Source organism: Tachysurus fulvidraco, chromosome 2 (genome assembly GCF_022655615.1).
Source record: "Tachysurus fulvidraco isolate hzauxx_2018 chromosome 2, HZAU_PFXX_2.0, whole genome shotgun sequence".
Taxonomy (NCBI): Eukaryota; Metazoa; Chordata; class Actinopteri; order Siluriformes; family Bagridae; genus Tachysurus; species Tachysurus fulvidraco.
In genome coordinates, this window is record NC_062519.1 from 18934336 (window position 1) to 18951835 (window position 17500).

The 17500-nt window shown below is 43.5% G+C and overlaps 3 protein-coding genes across 9 annotated transcripts in view; all 3 read right to left on the reverse strand.

Annotated features, from left to right (window-relative positions):
- The window catches only part of rbbp5 (retinoblastoma binding protein 5), a 7067-nt gene extending 6516 nt beyond the window's left edge, over positions 1 to 551 (reverse strand). For both annotated transcript variants that reach the window (XM_027156545.2, XM_027156544.2), the window contains exon 1: positions 388 to 551. In XM_027156545.2, the coding sequence (XP_027012346.1) occupies positions 388 to 406 (19 nt within the window). In that variant the 5' untranslated portion in view covers positions 407 to 551. The remainder of the gene's footprint in view (positions 1 to 387) is intronic.
- A 5229-nt stretch (positions 552 to 5780) lies between these two features.
- strip1 (striatin interacting protein 1) lies at positions 5781 to 14900 on the reverse strand. 2 transcript variants are annotated; one of them, XM_027156415.2, is made up of 21 exons: positions 14583 to 14900; positions 14078 to 14147; positions 13337 to 13411; positions 13100 to 13234; positions 12561 to 12681; positions 12305 to 12373; positions 12099 to 12205; positions 11880 to 12007; positions 11029 to 11211; positions 10686 to 10906; positions 8507 to 8572; positions 8364 to 8427; positions 8220 to 8291; positions 8022 to 8096; positions 7845 to 7942; positions 7615 to 7741; positions 7440 to 7540; positions 7286 to 7352; positions 7048 to 7152; positions 6553 to 6757; positions 5781 to 6226 (listed from the first exon to the last, which is right to left on the reverse strand). In XM_027156415.2, the coding sequence occupies exons 1-21, from the start codon at positions 14883 to 14885 to the stop codon at positions 5979 to 5981; spliced, it is 2640 nt and encodes an 879-aa protein (XP_027012216.2). In that variant the 5' UTR covers positions 14886 to 14900; the 3' UTR covers positions 5781 to 5978. The 2 variants fall into 2 exon arrangements, with proteins under 2 accessions (XP_027012216.2, XP_027012215.2); XM_027156414.2 differs by having other exon boundaries at positions 5781 to 6229.
- Positions 14901 to 15667: 767 nt separating this feature from the next.
- Positions 15668 to 17500, reverse strand: part of LOC113648859 (guanine nucleotide-binding protein G(t) subunit alpha-2-like) — a 7306-nt gene continuing 5473 nt past the window's right edge. For all 5 annotated transcript variants that reach the window (XM_027156332.2, XM_047804664.1, XM_027156331.2 and 2 more), the window contains 5 exons: positions 17333 to 17490; positions 16955 to 17083; positions 16722 to 16851; positions 16480 to 16633; positions 15668 to 16269 (listed from right to left, as the gene is read on the reverse strand). In XM_027156332.2, the coding sequence (XP_027012133.1) occupies positions 16082 to 16269; positions 16480 to 16633; positions 16722 to 16851; positions 16955 to 17083; positions 17333 to 17490 (759 nt within the window). In that variant the 3' untranslated portion in view covers positions 15668 to 16081. The remainder of the gene's footprint in view (positions 16270 to 16479; positions 16634 to 16721; positions 16852 to 16954; positions 17084 to 17332; positions 17491 to 17500) is intronic.

The window sequence follows — 17500 nt, forward strand, 5'->3', positions numbered from 1 at the left end:
GCAATTTACTGGTAAATGTTTGCTCATTTATTTGTAATAAAACTCTTATTGCCATTGTAGCTCCTTTACACGACCACTGGCTGTTTACAAGCAACAAGCTAATCATTTGGACTAAGAAAATCATTATTTTTCCCACCCGCATTCCGACAAACCCCGGGAAGGTGTTCAATGATTGGCTAATGAATTCCCGCCTCCTGAATAGGAATTGGCTGATATTTCATACTTCCACGGAATCTGCGCGCCGATTGGTGAAACTAGCCAATGCGGGTTCAGGAGGCGGGGCCTGCCGGAAAGTGGGTGTGCAGAAAAATGATGGCAAAATAATCGCTAGTTTATGTCGGTTAGCTAACTTAACGTAACACTAACTTACATATCAAACACACTTACCGAGCAATTCAAGGTTCATCTTTGCTTTTATCTGCAAACTAAACAGAAAAAAGAATGTATCTAATCACGTATCGAGACTAACGTAATAAAAACAGTACACAAAAACATTCAAAATGGTCGGAGGCGAGAGCGCGACTGGCTCGCGGCATCTGTAAAGGACCCCAAAATAGAGTGTATGTACAGTGCCTGAACAAAAATGCGGACGGGATTTCTTAGAAATCTAACCTAAACACCCCCCCCTCTCTCTCTCTCTCTCTCTCTCTGTCTGTCTGTCTGTCTGTCTGTCCGTCTCCCCCCCCCCCCCCCTTTACTCTGTACAACAGTCTAGTAAAGTTTGGGGCAATTTCTCTGTTTGTTAGTGAAATATTACATTTTAAAAAGTGACTTGACATACGGCTAAGTACGGTGACCCGTACTCAGAATTTGTTCTCTGCATTTAACCCATCCAAAGTTCACACACACACCATGAACACACACCCGGAGCAGTGGGCAGCCATTTATGCTGCGGCACCCGGGGAGCAGTTGGGGGGGTTGGTGCCTTGCTCAAGGGCACCTCGGTCTTGGCCGGCCCGAGACTCGAACCCACAACCTTTGGGTTACGAATCAGACTCTCTAACCATTAGGCCACAACTGCCCCAACAAAGTGACTTTACCACCGGACAGGAGATGTTTCAGTGCTAATGATAGAGCATGTAGTGTTTTATAAAGACAGTAAACCCATTATATTAATTACACCTAGCATTGTGAGTGCTAGCACCACTAACAGGTTCCTCCATAATGTTGAGAAATGGCAGGACTGACACTGATGAACAGAGACAATAAACTTTGTGAGTAGTAAATATCTTTGGTGTGAAGTGTTCATGATCCTCACAGGAATACAGTGGGAAAACAAGCAGATTATTTTCTGAAGATCTGCAGCTCGAAGTACATTACAGTCAGAAACAGAGAACATGTGTCTAAAAGTTCACATGGATTTAATTTTAAATGAAGTTTATTTCAAGATATTACATTCTAGAAGTGCTACGGAGCTGTATGAGGATGTCAGGAGTGGCAGAAGAGTTCAGGATATGTGTGAGAGGAGTATGACAGCAGTGAGATGTGCTGTAGGACTGACGGTGGAGGTGGGGATACATCAGGGATATTTGGGGTCAACCATCCAGTGTGATGGGGAGTGTGGAAAAGAGGTGAAGAGACGAGTGCAGGCATGTTGGAGTGGGTGGAGAAAAGTGTCAGTAGTGTGTGTGTGTGGTGTGTGTGTGTGTGTGTGTGTGTGTGTGTGTGTGTGTGTGTATGACAGAAAAGTGTCAGGAGTGTGGTGTGTGTATATGTGTGTGACAGAAGAGTGTCAGTAAAAATGAAAGTAAAGGTGTAGAAGACAGCAGTGAGAGCAGCTCTGCTGTATAGGTTAGAGACTGTAGCAGTGAGGAAAAGACACGAGGCAGAGATGGAGGTAGCAGAGTTGGAGGTAGCAGAGATGGAGGTAGCAGAGATGGAGGTAGCAGAGATGGAGGTAGCAGAGATGGAGGTAGCAGAGATGAGGATATTGAGGTTCTCTTTAGGAGTGACTAGGATGGACAGGATTAGGAAGGAGTCAAGAGGAAGGACGTGTTACATGGATGTGTTACATGAAGGTAACTGGTTGTGAGAGTCGAGGATGATGAGGATAGAATTGGGTGGATTCAGATGATTCACTGTGGTGGGAAAAGCTGAAAGAAAAACATTCTAGAATTGACAGCAATATCCAACCCACACACTCACACACTCACTCTCACACACACAAACACACTCTCTCTCTCCCTCTCTCACACACATACACACTCACACACACACATACTCATACTCACACTCACACACACACACTCTCACACTCTCACACACACACTCACACACACACACTCACACACACTCACACTCTCTCTCACACACACACACACACACTCACACACACACTCACTCGCACTCACACTCGCACACACACTCACACACAAACACACTCACAAACACACTCACACAAACACACACACACACAAACACACTCACACACAAACACACTCACACAAGCACACACACGCAAACACACACAAACACACACACAAACCCCTAATAAGGTGTCATGATCTCTCTGTAACAGCAGGTTTAACAATCTCAGCATTTTAAAGCTTAAAATCAAAAATAAAACAACAGATGGTGATGTAACACACTCACACACACACACACACACACACACACACACACACACACACACACACACACACACACACACACACGTGTAACACAGACATAGTATTTGTCCTGCACATCTCAGTGCCTTGTTTATCCTCATGTTCGTTCTCACTCTGCTTTGTCCTTCCTCTTGCCTGTAAATGGTACTTTGCTGGCCACTGTGGACACGCCTCCTGTGAGAGCCGAGACTCCGCCTTTCACCAGGCCGACACCCACTGGCAACGTGTTTCTTACTGTCATCTGCAAAAGGCAAAAATGCATCTTAGAGGTCAGTTGTATTAATATCATGATGAGCAGATTTCAACTGATTCGATCGTCAGTGAGACTCAACCAAGATTTTAACACGCACACACGCACACACACACACACACACACACACACACACACACACACACATAGAACAGCATGTTGCTCTCGAAGGTATGGCAACATGAAACCTAAAACATGTTACACATGTATGTGTAGGTGTGTCTTTATGTCAGTGTATGTCAGTGTGTGTGGGTGTGTAAGTGTGTGTGTACACTACTCATAAATAAAACTATACAATAAAAATAAACCACTACATTTCTACCTTTTTAAAGGGAGGTACTGTTAGTCATCTTCAAATGAAGTTGATCATTCACACATAAATACACACACACCCCTACAGACACACACAAACACACACACCTAAACACACACTTTATTTGCAAAGATCAGTCATTATTTTGATAATAGCTGAATGACGCATTAGTTCTTACTCTAAAAGAAAAAAAAAACAGCAATTTTATAAGGTAGGTGTGTGTGTGTATGTGTGTGTTTAAAGAGATGTGGGGGTGGTAAGGAGAGATCTAATATATCTAATGATCTATTATTATATAAATTCGATATCAGTGACAGCATTATTAATACAGAGTGTATTGGATCATTAACCCTTCAACACAAACACTGTAGCTCCTAGGGAACTGTGTGTGTGTTACCTGTGGTCCCATGTTGATACGTGTCTCGCTCTATTGCACTGATGCTGTGTTGTGCCTCACTGTTCACGCTCTACACACACACACACACACACACACACACACACACAGAGTGAAAAACAAATGCTGGTTAATGATGTTCTTACAGTAAAGTGTGTAACAGATTTACAGTGCAAACTCCTGGACCACTGCTGTTCTGCCCTGGGACAATCCTCCTGAACAACTGTGTGTGTGTGAGTGAGAGAGAGAGACAGAGAGAGAGAAAGACAGAGAGAGAGAAACTTTTGACTCTAAAGTATTTTCATTAAAAAGATAAATTAAATAAAAGCATGTCATTAAGTGCAGGTAATGACAGGTAATGACAGGGATGTATATCAGCACCAGACCGATCTGATGTCCAGTGAAATAAACCAGTTCACACTAATGTAATAATTCACTCGGATTAAATTCGGGTTTGTCGATTGTTCAGAAACTAAAACTCAGACTATGATGCTCAGACTACAACAGCAGAAGTTTACAGATCTTTTCTTTACCTTCACCATGTTTCTGCAGCGGAGCTTCTGTGAGTCAGGTGATTCATCTAAACCGACTCACTGAATTATTCCTCTAAACACTCTCTCTCTCTCTCTCGTTCAACCCGGATCGATTTTACGTAATCACTGAGCAACTTTATGGTCGAATCGGTTCTTTTCCAAACGACTCTCTGATCGAGTCGATTCCCTTACACGTTTTTATCTATAGCACAGCCTCTGGTGTAAGAGCAGCACGGACTGATTCTTATAAGTAATAAAACCAAGCAATTATTGTTTTTGTTTAAATAAAATTACACAAAATAGATAAATTATTTCTACATTCTTCCAAGAGCTGAATCAAAAGTATTATACATCAGAGTTGTTCAAGAGAACCGAATGAGTAAAGCGACTCACAAAGGACCTTGATTACACTTTTACACACACACGCACCTGCATTTTGCATACTTATCCAGAGCTACATACATAATCTCATTTTTTTTTATAACTGAGCAATTGAGGGTTAAGGGCCTTGCTCAGGGGCCCAACAGTGGCAGCTTGGTGGACCTGGGATTGAACTCACAACCTTCACATTCGGTGGTCCAACACCTTAATCACTAGGCTACCACATCATAAACATAAACATAAAACACTAACTCGTCATGTTAAAGTGGAATTGACTCCTATTGCCTGAATAGAAGTCCTACATCCTCACATCAGTGGTCACATCTCAGAAACACACACCGGTAACTAAATAAATAAATAAATAACTTTCCTTTAATATCAGTTTATTTTTGCAATTAAGAAATGACAGCAGAAGCAATAAAAATGTCATCACAGAAAATGGAAACACTTTTAATCGTGAGCACTCGATAAATATACAATAGTTTATAAAGATTACACACTTTACCTCAAAGTCTACTCACATGACCAAAGGATCCCAAGGGCACACACACACACACACAGACGCGCACACACGCACACACAGACGCGCACACACTCAGGCGCTCGCACACACACACACACACACACAGGCGCGCACACACACACACAGGCGCGCACACACACACACACACAGGCGCGCACACACACACACACAGGCGCGCACACACCCCTTTCACGCGCGCACACACCCCTTTCACGCGCGCACACACACCCCTTTCACGCGCGCACACACACCCCTTTCACGCGCGCACACACCCCTTTCACGCGCGCACACACACCCCTTTCACGCGCGCACACACCCCTTTCACGCGCGCACACACCTTTCGCGCGCACACACACACACCTTTCGCGCGCACACACACCTTTCGCGCGCACACACACACACACCTTTCGCGCGCACACACACACACACCTTTCGCGCGCACACACACACACACCTTTCGCGCGCACACACACACACCTTTCGCGCGCACACACACACACCTTTCGCGCGCACACACACACACACCTTTCGCGCGCACACACACACACACACCTTTCGCGCGCACACACACACACACCTTTCGCGCGCTCACACACACACACCTTTTGCGCGCACACACACACACACCTTTCGCGCACACACACACACACCTTTCGCGCACACACACACACACCTTTCGCGCACACACACACACACCTTTCGCGCACACACACACACACCTTTCGCGCACACACACACACCTTTCGCGCACACACACACACACACCTTTCGCGCGCGCGCACACACACACACACCTTTCGCGCGCGCACACACACACACACAGGTCCTATAGAGTATATAGAGTAAATGGAATTCAGGAGTCAGGAATTTTGACTCAGTGTTGATCTTAAATGTGTCGTTAGGACTGAGAGTGATGCTGTGACACCATGTGCCTCTCAATGCAGAAGCCACACCCATTGTCATGATGACCAAGCCCTAGTGGAGCAATTCTTCCCAGCAGATGGGCTTAGAGAACACCTCACGTTCAAGCCACAGGTCGTAGTTTGTGTGAAAGTCATCAGGTAGCGGCACATTTTGACCCAAAACACTCTGGAGACAGTTATCAACCGGCACCAGGTCCGGGTTCTGCTGAGCTGCATCATACCGCCGTGCATTAAAACGCTCGATACACGCACGCAGGGAACACTCCTCTGCCTGGAAGTCCCATGGACGTGCGTCCAGATCTGCTACACAGAGAGAGAGAGAGAGAGAGAGAGAGAGAGAGAGAGAGAGAGAGAGAGAGAGGAGGTCTATGTGGGGTTTATATCTAACTGTGCTGTGGACTGGTCTCACTAACTCAACTCACTCTCACTCTTTATAAACTGTGCTATTTTACAGAATATAAACAAATTAGCAATTTATCCAGTGACCACCAAACATGATAAAGTTCTGTTTAAAAGGCAAATAAAAACTTTTACTGATGTATTATATCATGTCGTTTTACTGGAGCTGTGTAACTGAAAAGCAACATTGCTGAAGACTTCTAATCGTAAGTGTGTGCGAGACTCACCATTGCCGTACGCCCAGTCGTCATTGAGCCGATGACGAACCTTCTGGTAGATGGCTGACATGGTCTTCATGTTGCTCTTCCTCCACTGACGACCCAGATATTTAGTCTGAACCTTCAAAAGCTTCAACACGTACAACTGCAGCATTGCCTGCTTCACCTTCAGAGCTCTCTTTAGGATCGGAGCTGATTTAAAGACCACTAACATCTGTGGGCCCACAAACATTCACACACACACACATTTTCATCCATGATGCTCAGGCTCTCATACTGGATGCTACTGAAGCTGAACTTTCAGGATGCTCTCTGCTGATCTGAGCAATCTTGATGATGCACCAGTCATAAAAACAATTGTGTGTGTGTGTGTGTGCGCTGGGCTGCTGCTCAGTTAAATACAATATTGTAAATAATAATATTTGCTAATAATTCATTTAATATCATTTATTTTCCAACCTCAAATATCTTGCAGTGTGTGTGTGTGTGTGTGTGTGTGTGTACCATAGTTCTGGAGTGTTTCCACTTGGTGAGTTTGTTGAGGATTCTGAGCAGGTTTATGCAAGAGAATAAATTTCTCCAACAGAACTGGTTATTATCTCCAGCTTCCTGTAACCACACACACACACACACACGCACGCGCGCGCACACACACACGCGCACGCACGCACACAGCATTTGCAACTAATTTGTACATGATACTTCCAGCATATAGTACTCTGTGTGTGTGTGTGCGTGTTACCATGCTTTCAGCTGTGAGCTCAGGTAACTCATGCAGGATGCAATGGGGGAAGTCTAATACTGAAATACTGAAACAAATTATTGTCATTGTAAACAATAAACTACCTCATTATGTTCTTACATTGTGTGTGTGTGTGTGTGTGGAGGTGAGTTACCTGTTTTTTGCAGTAATGTAGGACATGATGTTCTGGTTAAAGAACTTTAAAATCAGCGGGATGCAGTTAGCAAAGACAAGGTGCTGAGCCATGTACTCAAACTGGAACACACACACAAAATGTTATTGTGAAACTCCTTACTTGTGTGTGTGTATATGAGAGAAAGAGAGAGTACCTGGTAGATGTGGTTGAGTTTGAAGTGTTTCAGTAAGAGCAGTAAAATAGCAGAAATGGCTTTAACAATGATCTCTTTATGGCGGTTTACATCCACTCCCAGCTTCATACTCTGTAACACTGTGGTTCTGTAAGGATACACAACATTAACACACACACACACACACACACACACACACACACACACACACACACACACACACACACAGATCTGCAGTGTGTCAGACTTACGGCATCTCTTCCGGCAGAACATCAGCGAGGATGTTAATGGAGTCCGTCTTTGCTTTTGATGTTGGAGCAGCAGCGAGCAGGATCTTTAATAGTGCGATCTGAAGTGTGTGTAAACACGTCACTGAGCTGTTTGGTGTGTGACTGTTGTTATAACAGTCATTATGACTGGACACTCACCATGTACTGAGGCAGGCTGGGTAAAATTCCCTGATACAGCAGCTCAGTGGCACACGGATCAATCTGCTCCTCACCCTACACACACACACACACACACACACACACATTATTTCCCTTTCAGTAATCACTGCCCCCACCAAGAAGAGTATTTGTGTGTGTGTGTGTGTGTGAGAGTGAGTGAGTGAGAGAGAGACTCACCCCAGACAGTGGAGATTTCTGAAACTCCTCCTCCTTTGAGATCTGAACCTCTGCAATGGAGACATACCTATGCTACAAACACAAACACATGTATAACACAAACAGTGTACACACACACACACAAACACACACACAGAGTATTACCTGTTTGAGGGTTTTGATGCTCTCATGTATTGGCCGTGGTAAACCCACCACTGTGTCTGTGTCACTGTAACACACAAACACACACACTAAACACTTTGTATAAAATCAAGCAATGAATATAGATGTTAGTTAAAGTGACTCACTTTCCCAGTGTATAGCCGATGAATTTACTCCTGCTACATTCCAAAAAGTTCTCAATGTCTTTCTCCCTATTACACACACACACACACACAAAGAGTACATTTGGGTCTGTGGCCCTGTTCACAACTGGCATTAACATGTGACTAAATCACAAGTGTGCAGACTGGTTGTGTAGATTTCATACATCACTTCCACTGGAATTCTCTGCTAACAAAACTTAAACATAACAAATGAGACAATCAGGATAGAGTGAGACACGTTGGCATTCACACTGCAGAGCTGACGTGCTTATGTGTCCCAAAGCACTTCTGAATTATAATTAGTGTCTTCAGGATACGTTACACTCCGTATACATCAGTACATAGTGCCGTCCTACTAGGGCTGGGTGATAAAATGATAACGGTATGTATCGCGATAGACACGTGAACGATAGCGATATAAAATGTGCTCGATAAAACGTTCGATATTTTTTATCCTTCATCGGAAGAAAACAGAGGTTGCAAGTTTGGTTGCATTAACAAAGGCAAGCGCTCTCTGGTAACCTAGCAACATAGGGAGTGACATGCTAACAGACAATCATGTAACAGTATCATGTTTGGTTATGCCATATTGTTGTCTCGTGCTTCAGTAACCGGCGACTGATAAGCAGAAAATGAGCCACAATGAGCGAGGAAATTCTAAATAAAATAGAAAAAGCTACTTTTTCATATTTGTGCAGGTTTTATATTTCATACAATGTTGCTGTAGTGTCTCAGGTTTGTGTTTTATATTACAGATGTGTCAGTTAGGGCGGAAACGATTCCTCAAGTAAACTGATTACAAAAATCTCTCTTTTAAATTTTATTTAAAGCCTCTTTTAATTCATTTTAAAGCTCTCTCGCACGCGCGTGTGCGCGTGTGTGTGTGACAACGCACTTACGTCAAAGCGGAAGGAGATGTGAGGAGTTAGCGGTCTTTTGATTTGAGGGCATGTGTGGACTGGAAGGGAGTGATAATGTGAATGAGCAAAGAGAAGAAAGAAACAGGAGAAAACGACAGAAAATGGAAGCTGACACCACAACAGCACGTCGTCCATGTTATATATGCTTAAAGCACTGTGTGACACCATGTATGGTCTCTGGGTCCAGGTTCCTGTCCATAATTTTTGCCTTTTAATTACCACAAATCATTCCAAGAAGACAGTAAAGACTTCTGTTCTGCCTGAGCTGTAGCTTTAAAATCTTTTAGTTCTGAAGTTAAGTTGCATGACTTAAAGGCAGTATTTTTGTATTATAATTTATTTATTTTTAATGTATGCCTTAGTTTTGATACTTTAAAAAGGTAATTTGAAAGTAATTTATTTTTTGTTTTTGCATCTCAGTAAAGTGTTAATTTTAAACCCAGAATATTTGACACTTAAATCTACTTAATTCTTCAGTCAACTTTGTCGTTGTCCACAGTACAGACAGAAACAACGGCTATCTAAATGTTTATTTGTGATAGACAATATTGTTGTATGCACTGCAGACAATGTATTAAAAAATAAAAGTTCATTTTTCTAAAAAAAAAAAGGAAATCAATTATTTTCTCGTGTATATTTAATATTGCTCTTTAAGCAAAAACACATTTTATCTGATTACTCGATGACATTTTCAGTAGAAAACTCGATTACTAAAATATTGGATAGCTACAGCCCTAATCTCAGTCTACCTCAGGTTTATTTCTCTTTACTAAACACTGCACATATTTTACACACTTTATTCACCAGAAGGTGAACAGCTAGTGAACTTCCTCAAACTAAACCTGCACTAAATTCTCAGGTTTCTCTGTTTATGTTAAGAGATAATAGTTAAGTGTTCATTGTGACTTTAGACTCATGTTTACATTATATTTATTGGAGGTTTCCTGGTTGGTGACGTTTCTGTCTTAATAACTGAGGGGATTCTGATCAGAGGAAGGTTAAGTTTCAAATAAAAAGGTTTAAATCTAATATATTTTTCTCCTGGTCCTAATTTTAAAGGGGTCATAAAATCAATAATTATCGATATCGACCGATATGACACACTGATATCGTGATATAGTTTTCAGCCGTATCGCCCAGCCCTACGTCCTACTGAGATGCGGTCACCCAGGACTAACAGCAGGTGTAAACGAGGCCTGTGTCTGTGTGTGGGTGAAACAGGGTGTTAAATGTATCTGTACCGGACTTTTGGAGCCCACGGAAGCCCTTTAGGGAAGGACAATCTGTCAGAGGAGGGGTGAGGAAGAGGTGGGGCCATGACTTCATCACGCTCCACAGGAAAAGGTTCTGCCTCTAGAGAATTCTCGTTGTCATCACTCTCCTCCTCTTCCTCCCGTGTGTCCTCGGTCTTAAAGGGATCCTTCTCATTAAAGGCCTCTAAATTCTCCTGCTTTATCAGGGCCTGATAGAGACCGGTGCAGGAAACCAGGTGGGAAAAAAAAGATGAGGAGGACAAGTGAGAGGAAGATGGGCAGAGAAACAGTGTGTTAAGTGTTAAGTTGTGTGTAAGTGAGAGAAAGTGACCTTGTGTTCTCTGCGTGTACGTCTTTGTTGCTGGTCAATAATGTCACAGGCTGAGGTAGGGGGGGAGGAGGCCCTCATGCTCTTCATCACTCTAATGCTGTCTTCAGGAAGGCCGGGCAAACCCAGTTCTGCTCTCTTACACACCTTTAGACTCTGCAGTTGCTCAAAGCCTCCCAACGTGAACTACACACACACACACACACACACACTTATTCCCACAGACCTACACACATTTATTGTCTCTCTCTCTCTCTCAGACACACACACACACACACAATACCACGGCATATCAAAACAACTAGTGTAATTAGTATAGGTGTCTCCAGGACCATGGAGCTACTTAAAACACTACATAAACAGATACTGAATGAGATGTTAAACTACGACACACCATCAGAATTCAGAAAGATCTGCAGTGTGGCCTAAACGTTAGTAAACTTCTTTGGACACACACATCAGAACGACTTGAGTGTGTTCAGAAACACAGGTTAAACCAACACCTTGTCACCAAACACCTTCAGCAGTTTGCCCTTCCTCAGACCGGCCTTTGGGCACTCAGCACTCCTGATTGAAGATCCCGTCACAGACCCCGTCACACTGCTGTAATGATTTTGTCTCCACACATTTCTCCCTTATTCATGATGTCGACTGCATGAACCACCTACTGGCTTATTATCTAACACATATGATGAAGTGCACCTTTGTTACGATAAAAGATAAAAACACTATTTGCTTCTTCTGTGATCGGTCATAATGTTTCAGTTCACCAAACACAAAGCCACACTCACACACATTTATACACACAAACCCTCCTGTGTGTTAGTAAAGACAGACAAACATGGACAGGTTACCAGAATGGTTTTCCAAAGCAGCAGTAACACTTTCTTCATGGGGAAGTGGGGGGCGTGGCCACTGCAGAACTTAGTTATCATGGCGAAGAGCATTACAGAAACCGGCTCACTGTTATACAACGATGAACCTAAACAATACACACAAGATCAGTTATACCTCTGCATTTCAGTACACACACACACACACACACACACACACACACACACACACACACATACCCAGCTCAGTTTTAAAGGTTTCTCTTAATGCTTTCCACTCAGGAGGATCTGCAGGTTCTTCATGCCGAATGGTCTCCACTATCAGATACAAGATGTTTAAGAGCACCCTACACACACACACACACACACACACACACACACCAGGAATGAAGGTTGTTTAAGACTGTTAAAATTGTGCGTGAGTGTTTGTGTGTGTTTGTGTGTACCTGAGGTCTGTGCTGTCTGCGAGGGATATGGCAGCTTTCCTCACTGCACTGCTGCAAGCTGCATTATTGCTGATGTACGCACACACACACACGCACACACACACACACAGCAGTTTAGACTTCTCAATGCTCCAACATTCTACAGTAGTCACACCCTTACTCTAACTTCATCTTGTCCTCGATTAACTCCATTAACATGATTACCATCATCATTGTTGTTAATGAATAAATTGTTAGAGACGTGACAAAGAATTACTCAATCTCCATGTTGAGCAGCTCCACCAGGGCAGAGAAGGTTCCAGCTTCCAGCAGTAGGAACACGTTATACCTCACCCAGTACTGCAGCTCCACCTCAGAGCTACATTCAGCAAACGTCCCTGTCTCACACACACAGTTAGACAGGACTCTCAGTTTATGTGAATGAGAAAATCTGAACATGAGTGTAGTTAGTGATCAGAGTACTGTGTGTGTGTTGTGCTGATGACGTGTGTGTGTGTGTGTGTGTGTGTGTGTGTGTGTGTGACCTCATCAGCCGTTATGGTACTTCAGTGCTTCTGCTGTGTTAACTTTACAGTTTGGCAGAAGTTCTTATTTAGAGCTACTTACATTTCTCTTATTTCTAGGTTGAGATGATGTAGATTAATGGTGGTTAATGGCCTTGCTCAAGAGCCCAGCACTAGCAGCTCACTAGTTCTGTTCAGTGGTCTGTCTTAACCACAGATCTAGATCACCTGATGCACTGCTGAGAATGAACTGAAACCCATGTAAGTAAATCTAAGTGTGTGTTTGACTGACCTTGGGCCATGTAGAGTACAGCCCTGGCACCCTTTAATCTTTTAACTCTGCAGGTCACGTCCAGTCCATCTAGCAAACGCAGAGCATGAGCCCGGTGCTCTGACACACTGAGGTCCACCCAGCGCTTTTCACACACTGTAAAGCACAAACAGCACATAGACACCAAACACACACAGTTTTAATGTAATCTAAAACTGCTGCTAATTCTTACTGCCATGGAAATGAAGGGAGACTTACGGTGTGTGTGTAAATCCTCCTCAAAGCATTTCCTGTTGAGCTGAAACTCTGGACCCTCAGTGTAGCTGTACAATTCTGACACACACACACATATATTAAAATACTATAATGAACGCTGTAGTAATAATCATGTGTGACAGGAAGCACATTGTGTGCCCCCAACCGAGTGAGGAAGAGTACGGCTAATGAAGAGAGCACATGGGCCACGTGTTCACTGTGATATTCACACCACTGGAAACTTATAGCTGATAGTGAGCAGTGAATCACAAGTGAATTTCATTTGTCCAGTGCACTTTTAATTGATCTCTAGTGTATAGCTGTTAGCTACTAGCACATTGTATACACACACTGGCATTAGTATTAGTTAAATAATAACACACCTGACTTTCATAATGCTTCCTGCAATATTATTTTATTTTTCACGTGACCTACGGCTAAGTGCGGTGACCCATACTCAGAATTCGTTCTCTGTGTTTAACCCATCCAAAGTGCGCACACACACACACACACACACACACACACACACACACACACACACACACACACACACACACACACACACACACACACACACACACACACACACACAGCAGTGGGCAGCCATTTATGCTGCGGTGCGCAGGGGCGGGGGGGTCTTACATTCTCAAAACCAGCAGTGAAAAAGAGCAGAAACTAGGAATTTTCATGCCATCTCAAAGTTTGTGTGTGTGTGTGTGTGTCTGTGTTACCGTGTTGTGTTACCTGACAGTTCAGTAGCCCATTTATCAGAGTCAAAGTACTGAAACTCCAGATCAGGAGCTTCACACCCCCCCTGTAACACACACACACACACACAGAATTAACATATAAACACAAATATTAATTCCGAATCGTGGTCCAGCTTTACAAAAGGGGTTTAATTACTAATTTTCTCCTTATATTTTAATTTCCCAGGTTTAGTAAAGACAAAACAGACTAAACCTCAAGTCTCTTTAATTTACTATGTTCGAATGTATTATTATTGTTATTATTATTATTGTTGTTATTGGTGGTGGTGGTGTTACAGAAGCATCAATCTGAAGAAAGTGTTTAGCCTGTTAGCCTGAGCTCGCGTTAGCCTGAGCTAGCGTTAGCCTGTTAGCCTGAGCTAGCGTTAGCCTGTTAGCCTGAGCTAGCGTTAGCCTGCATGCTAACACCTCAGAGGATACTATGAACCATATGAGTCATTTAGTCACGTAACCACATGAGTAAATAAAGATGCGCTCACCTCAGAATCTTTCCTCTGATTTCGCGTGAATTCGGTTCGACCTTTTCCAGCGAACATCGCTTTATTCTGTTTATTATTCCCGGCCAGTCCTCCATTACCGCCGCCCTCCATCTTCACCACTGTCAGCTCAACCTGCAGAACTCTCGCGAGATCAGCGCGTACACGACAATCAGGCTCTAATCTCGCGAGATCAGCGCGTACACGACAACAAGGCTCTGATCTCCTAAAACCCTTTTCATCCACCAGGTGGCGCGCGAACCGCATGAAGTTAAGTTTGACATTTTGTCTCCGAGTTAAAACCATTCCCTATATTCTGGCATTGTGAAAAAAACCTGAACATTTCGCTTTGGTGATAGTTATTTTAGAGCAGAAATAAGTGACATTTAATTCTATAATTCTTGATTCTGCAGCCAATATTCTACTGTTTATAGAGTTCATTCATTCATTCATTTTCTACCGCTTTATCCGAACTACCTCGGGTCACGGGGAGCCTGTGCCTATCTCAGGCGTCATCGGGCATCAAGGCAGGATACACCCTGGATGGAGTGCCAACCCATCGCAGGGCACACACACACACTCTCATTCACTCACGCAATCACACACTACGGACAATTTTCCAGAGATGCCAATCAACCTACCATGCATGTCTTTGGACCGGGGGGAGGAAACCGGAGTACCCGGAGGAAACCCCGGAGGCACGGGGAGAACATGCAAACTCCGCACACACAAGGCGGAGGCGGGAATCGAACCCCGACCCTGGAGGTGTGAGGCGAACGTGCTACCCACTAAGCCACCGTGCCCCCCTGTTTATAGAGTTATACTATAGAATTGTATAGAATTGTATAGAAGTCCCCCACAAATCCCACAGGTCAGTGTGTGGTGTGTAAAGTACTGACTCACACTGTGTGATGCCCAACACACAAGGGCCAAAAACCTGGTTAATGAAATTGACAATTCCAGTGAAAGACACAAACACTCCCAAATATATACATGTATGTATAGATGTATATACATCTATACAGTCTTATCACCACGCGCACACACACACACACACACACACACACACACACACACACACACACACACTCAGAACTCTACATTTATTGAACACAGGCCATTTAAGCTGTTTGTGGTTCTTGTATTTTCCACGATACACTACAGCATCATATCAGATCAGTACCATTTAAAATATTCAGCACAAAAGTGAGTGCAGCAATGCCTTCTGTGTAAATTGTGCTCTGATCCTTGTCTAATGGATGTTTAAGTATATAATTCTTAGTTTATTTGTATAATTATCTAATTTATTATTTCATAATATAATATTTGCTTAAAATATATCAATACATAATTTTCTACAAGCCACAGGACTGAATTAGACTGAAGACTGAAGCAGAGTCTGCCAAAGGAAGTCATCCAAGCCTGACAGGAGGTGTGTGTGTGTGTGTGTGTGTGTGTGTGTGTGTGTGTGTGTGTGTGTGTGTGTGTGTGAAAGAGAGAGATCAGAGCTGTCCACACTCCTTCAGGTTTTTGATGATCATGTCAGTAACAGTGTTGAAGCTGCTGTTGATGCTGGCCGTGTCCACAGCGCAGGTCAGGTGTGTGTAGATCGGCTTTGACTCTTTGTTGGTGTTCAGATCCTCATATTGCTGCCTGATGAAGTTACTTGCATCCTCAAATGTGTTCAAACCTGAACACACACACACACACACACACACACACACACACACACACAACCACAGCACGTACCTGGGCTTAGTCCCTGGAGCTCAGCACACTAGTGTTGTGAAGCAGGATATTCGACATACACTGTATATTTTCTGTGTTTTTAACAGCTTTGTGTATTACCCATAATGCACTAATGTGTGTATGGCATTTGCGACACAGCCTCTGTACACACCTTTGTAGCCTGGAAAGCAGACTGTCAGTGGCACCTTGGTGATTTTGTCAAGAAATATATCGGTTTTGTTGAGGAACAGGACAATGGAGGAGCTGCTGAAGAATTTATGGTTGCAGATGCTGTTAAACAGGTAGAGGCTCTCATGCATGCGGTTCTGTAACGGACCAGTGAAAAAACACTGCATATTAACCAAATCTGTGTGTGTTTGTGTGAGAGAGAGATTTGTTGCCATGGTAACTCACCACCTCCTCATCCTCCACCAGTGCAAGGTCATAAGCACTCAGTGCAGCACAAAAGATGATGCAGGTCACATCTTCAAAACATTTAATCCAGTTCCTCCTCTCAGGACGCTGACCACCTGCATCAAACATCCTGTAGGGCAAAATGTGGGAATCTCAGGGAGGAAAATGCTCCTGTGTGTGTGTGAGACAGAGTGTGTGTGTGTGTGTGTGTGTGTGTGTGTGTATGTGTGTACCTGAAGCTGAGCTCTTTAAAGGTGAACTGTTCCTCAACTATCTCACTGGTTTTAATACGAGCATGGAGAACATCCAGATCATCAGGCACATAATCAGCAGCACAGATCCGGTCCAGATCACCTAAGAAGCTGAAGCAGATCAATTATTACACACACACACACACACACACACACACACACACACACACACACACACACACACACACACGTATATATATATATACATATATACACACACACACACACACACACACATATATATACACACACACACACACACACACACACACACACACACACACACACACACACACACACAAAAACATACACACACACACACACACATACACACACACACACACACACACACACACGTACTAAGCAGCAGAATCATTGAGCTGATGCTCGGCTGATCTCTCAATAGCATTCTGAACTCCTCCATCTCCCCATAAACTCTTCAGGATCCTAATCAGTTCATCTGGCATTGTCCCCTCTGCCACCGAGTCTGCTAGCTTCTGTAGCTTCATTCCATCTTCCTGACACACA

Bases quoted from the DNA above. Each gene is read 5' to 3' on its own strand.
- strip1 (XM_027156414.2), bottom strand. From the start codon at position 14,885: ATGGTTTTAACTCGGAGACAAAATGTCAAACTTAACTTCATGCGGTTC. The intron at 13,235-13,336 runs GTAAGTCTCCCT...TGTGCTTTACAG, and splicing joins GGAGGATTTACACACACACC to TGTGTGAAAAGCGCTGGGTG. The intron at 8,428-8,506 runs GTGAGTCACTTT...TGTGTGTTACAG, and splicing joins ATCGGCTATACACTGGGAAA to TGACACAGACACAGTGGTGG.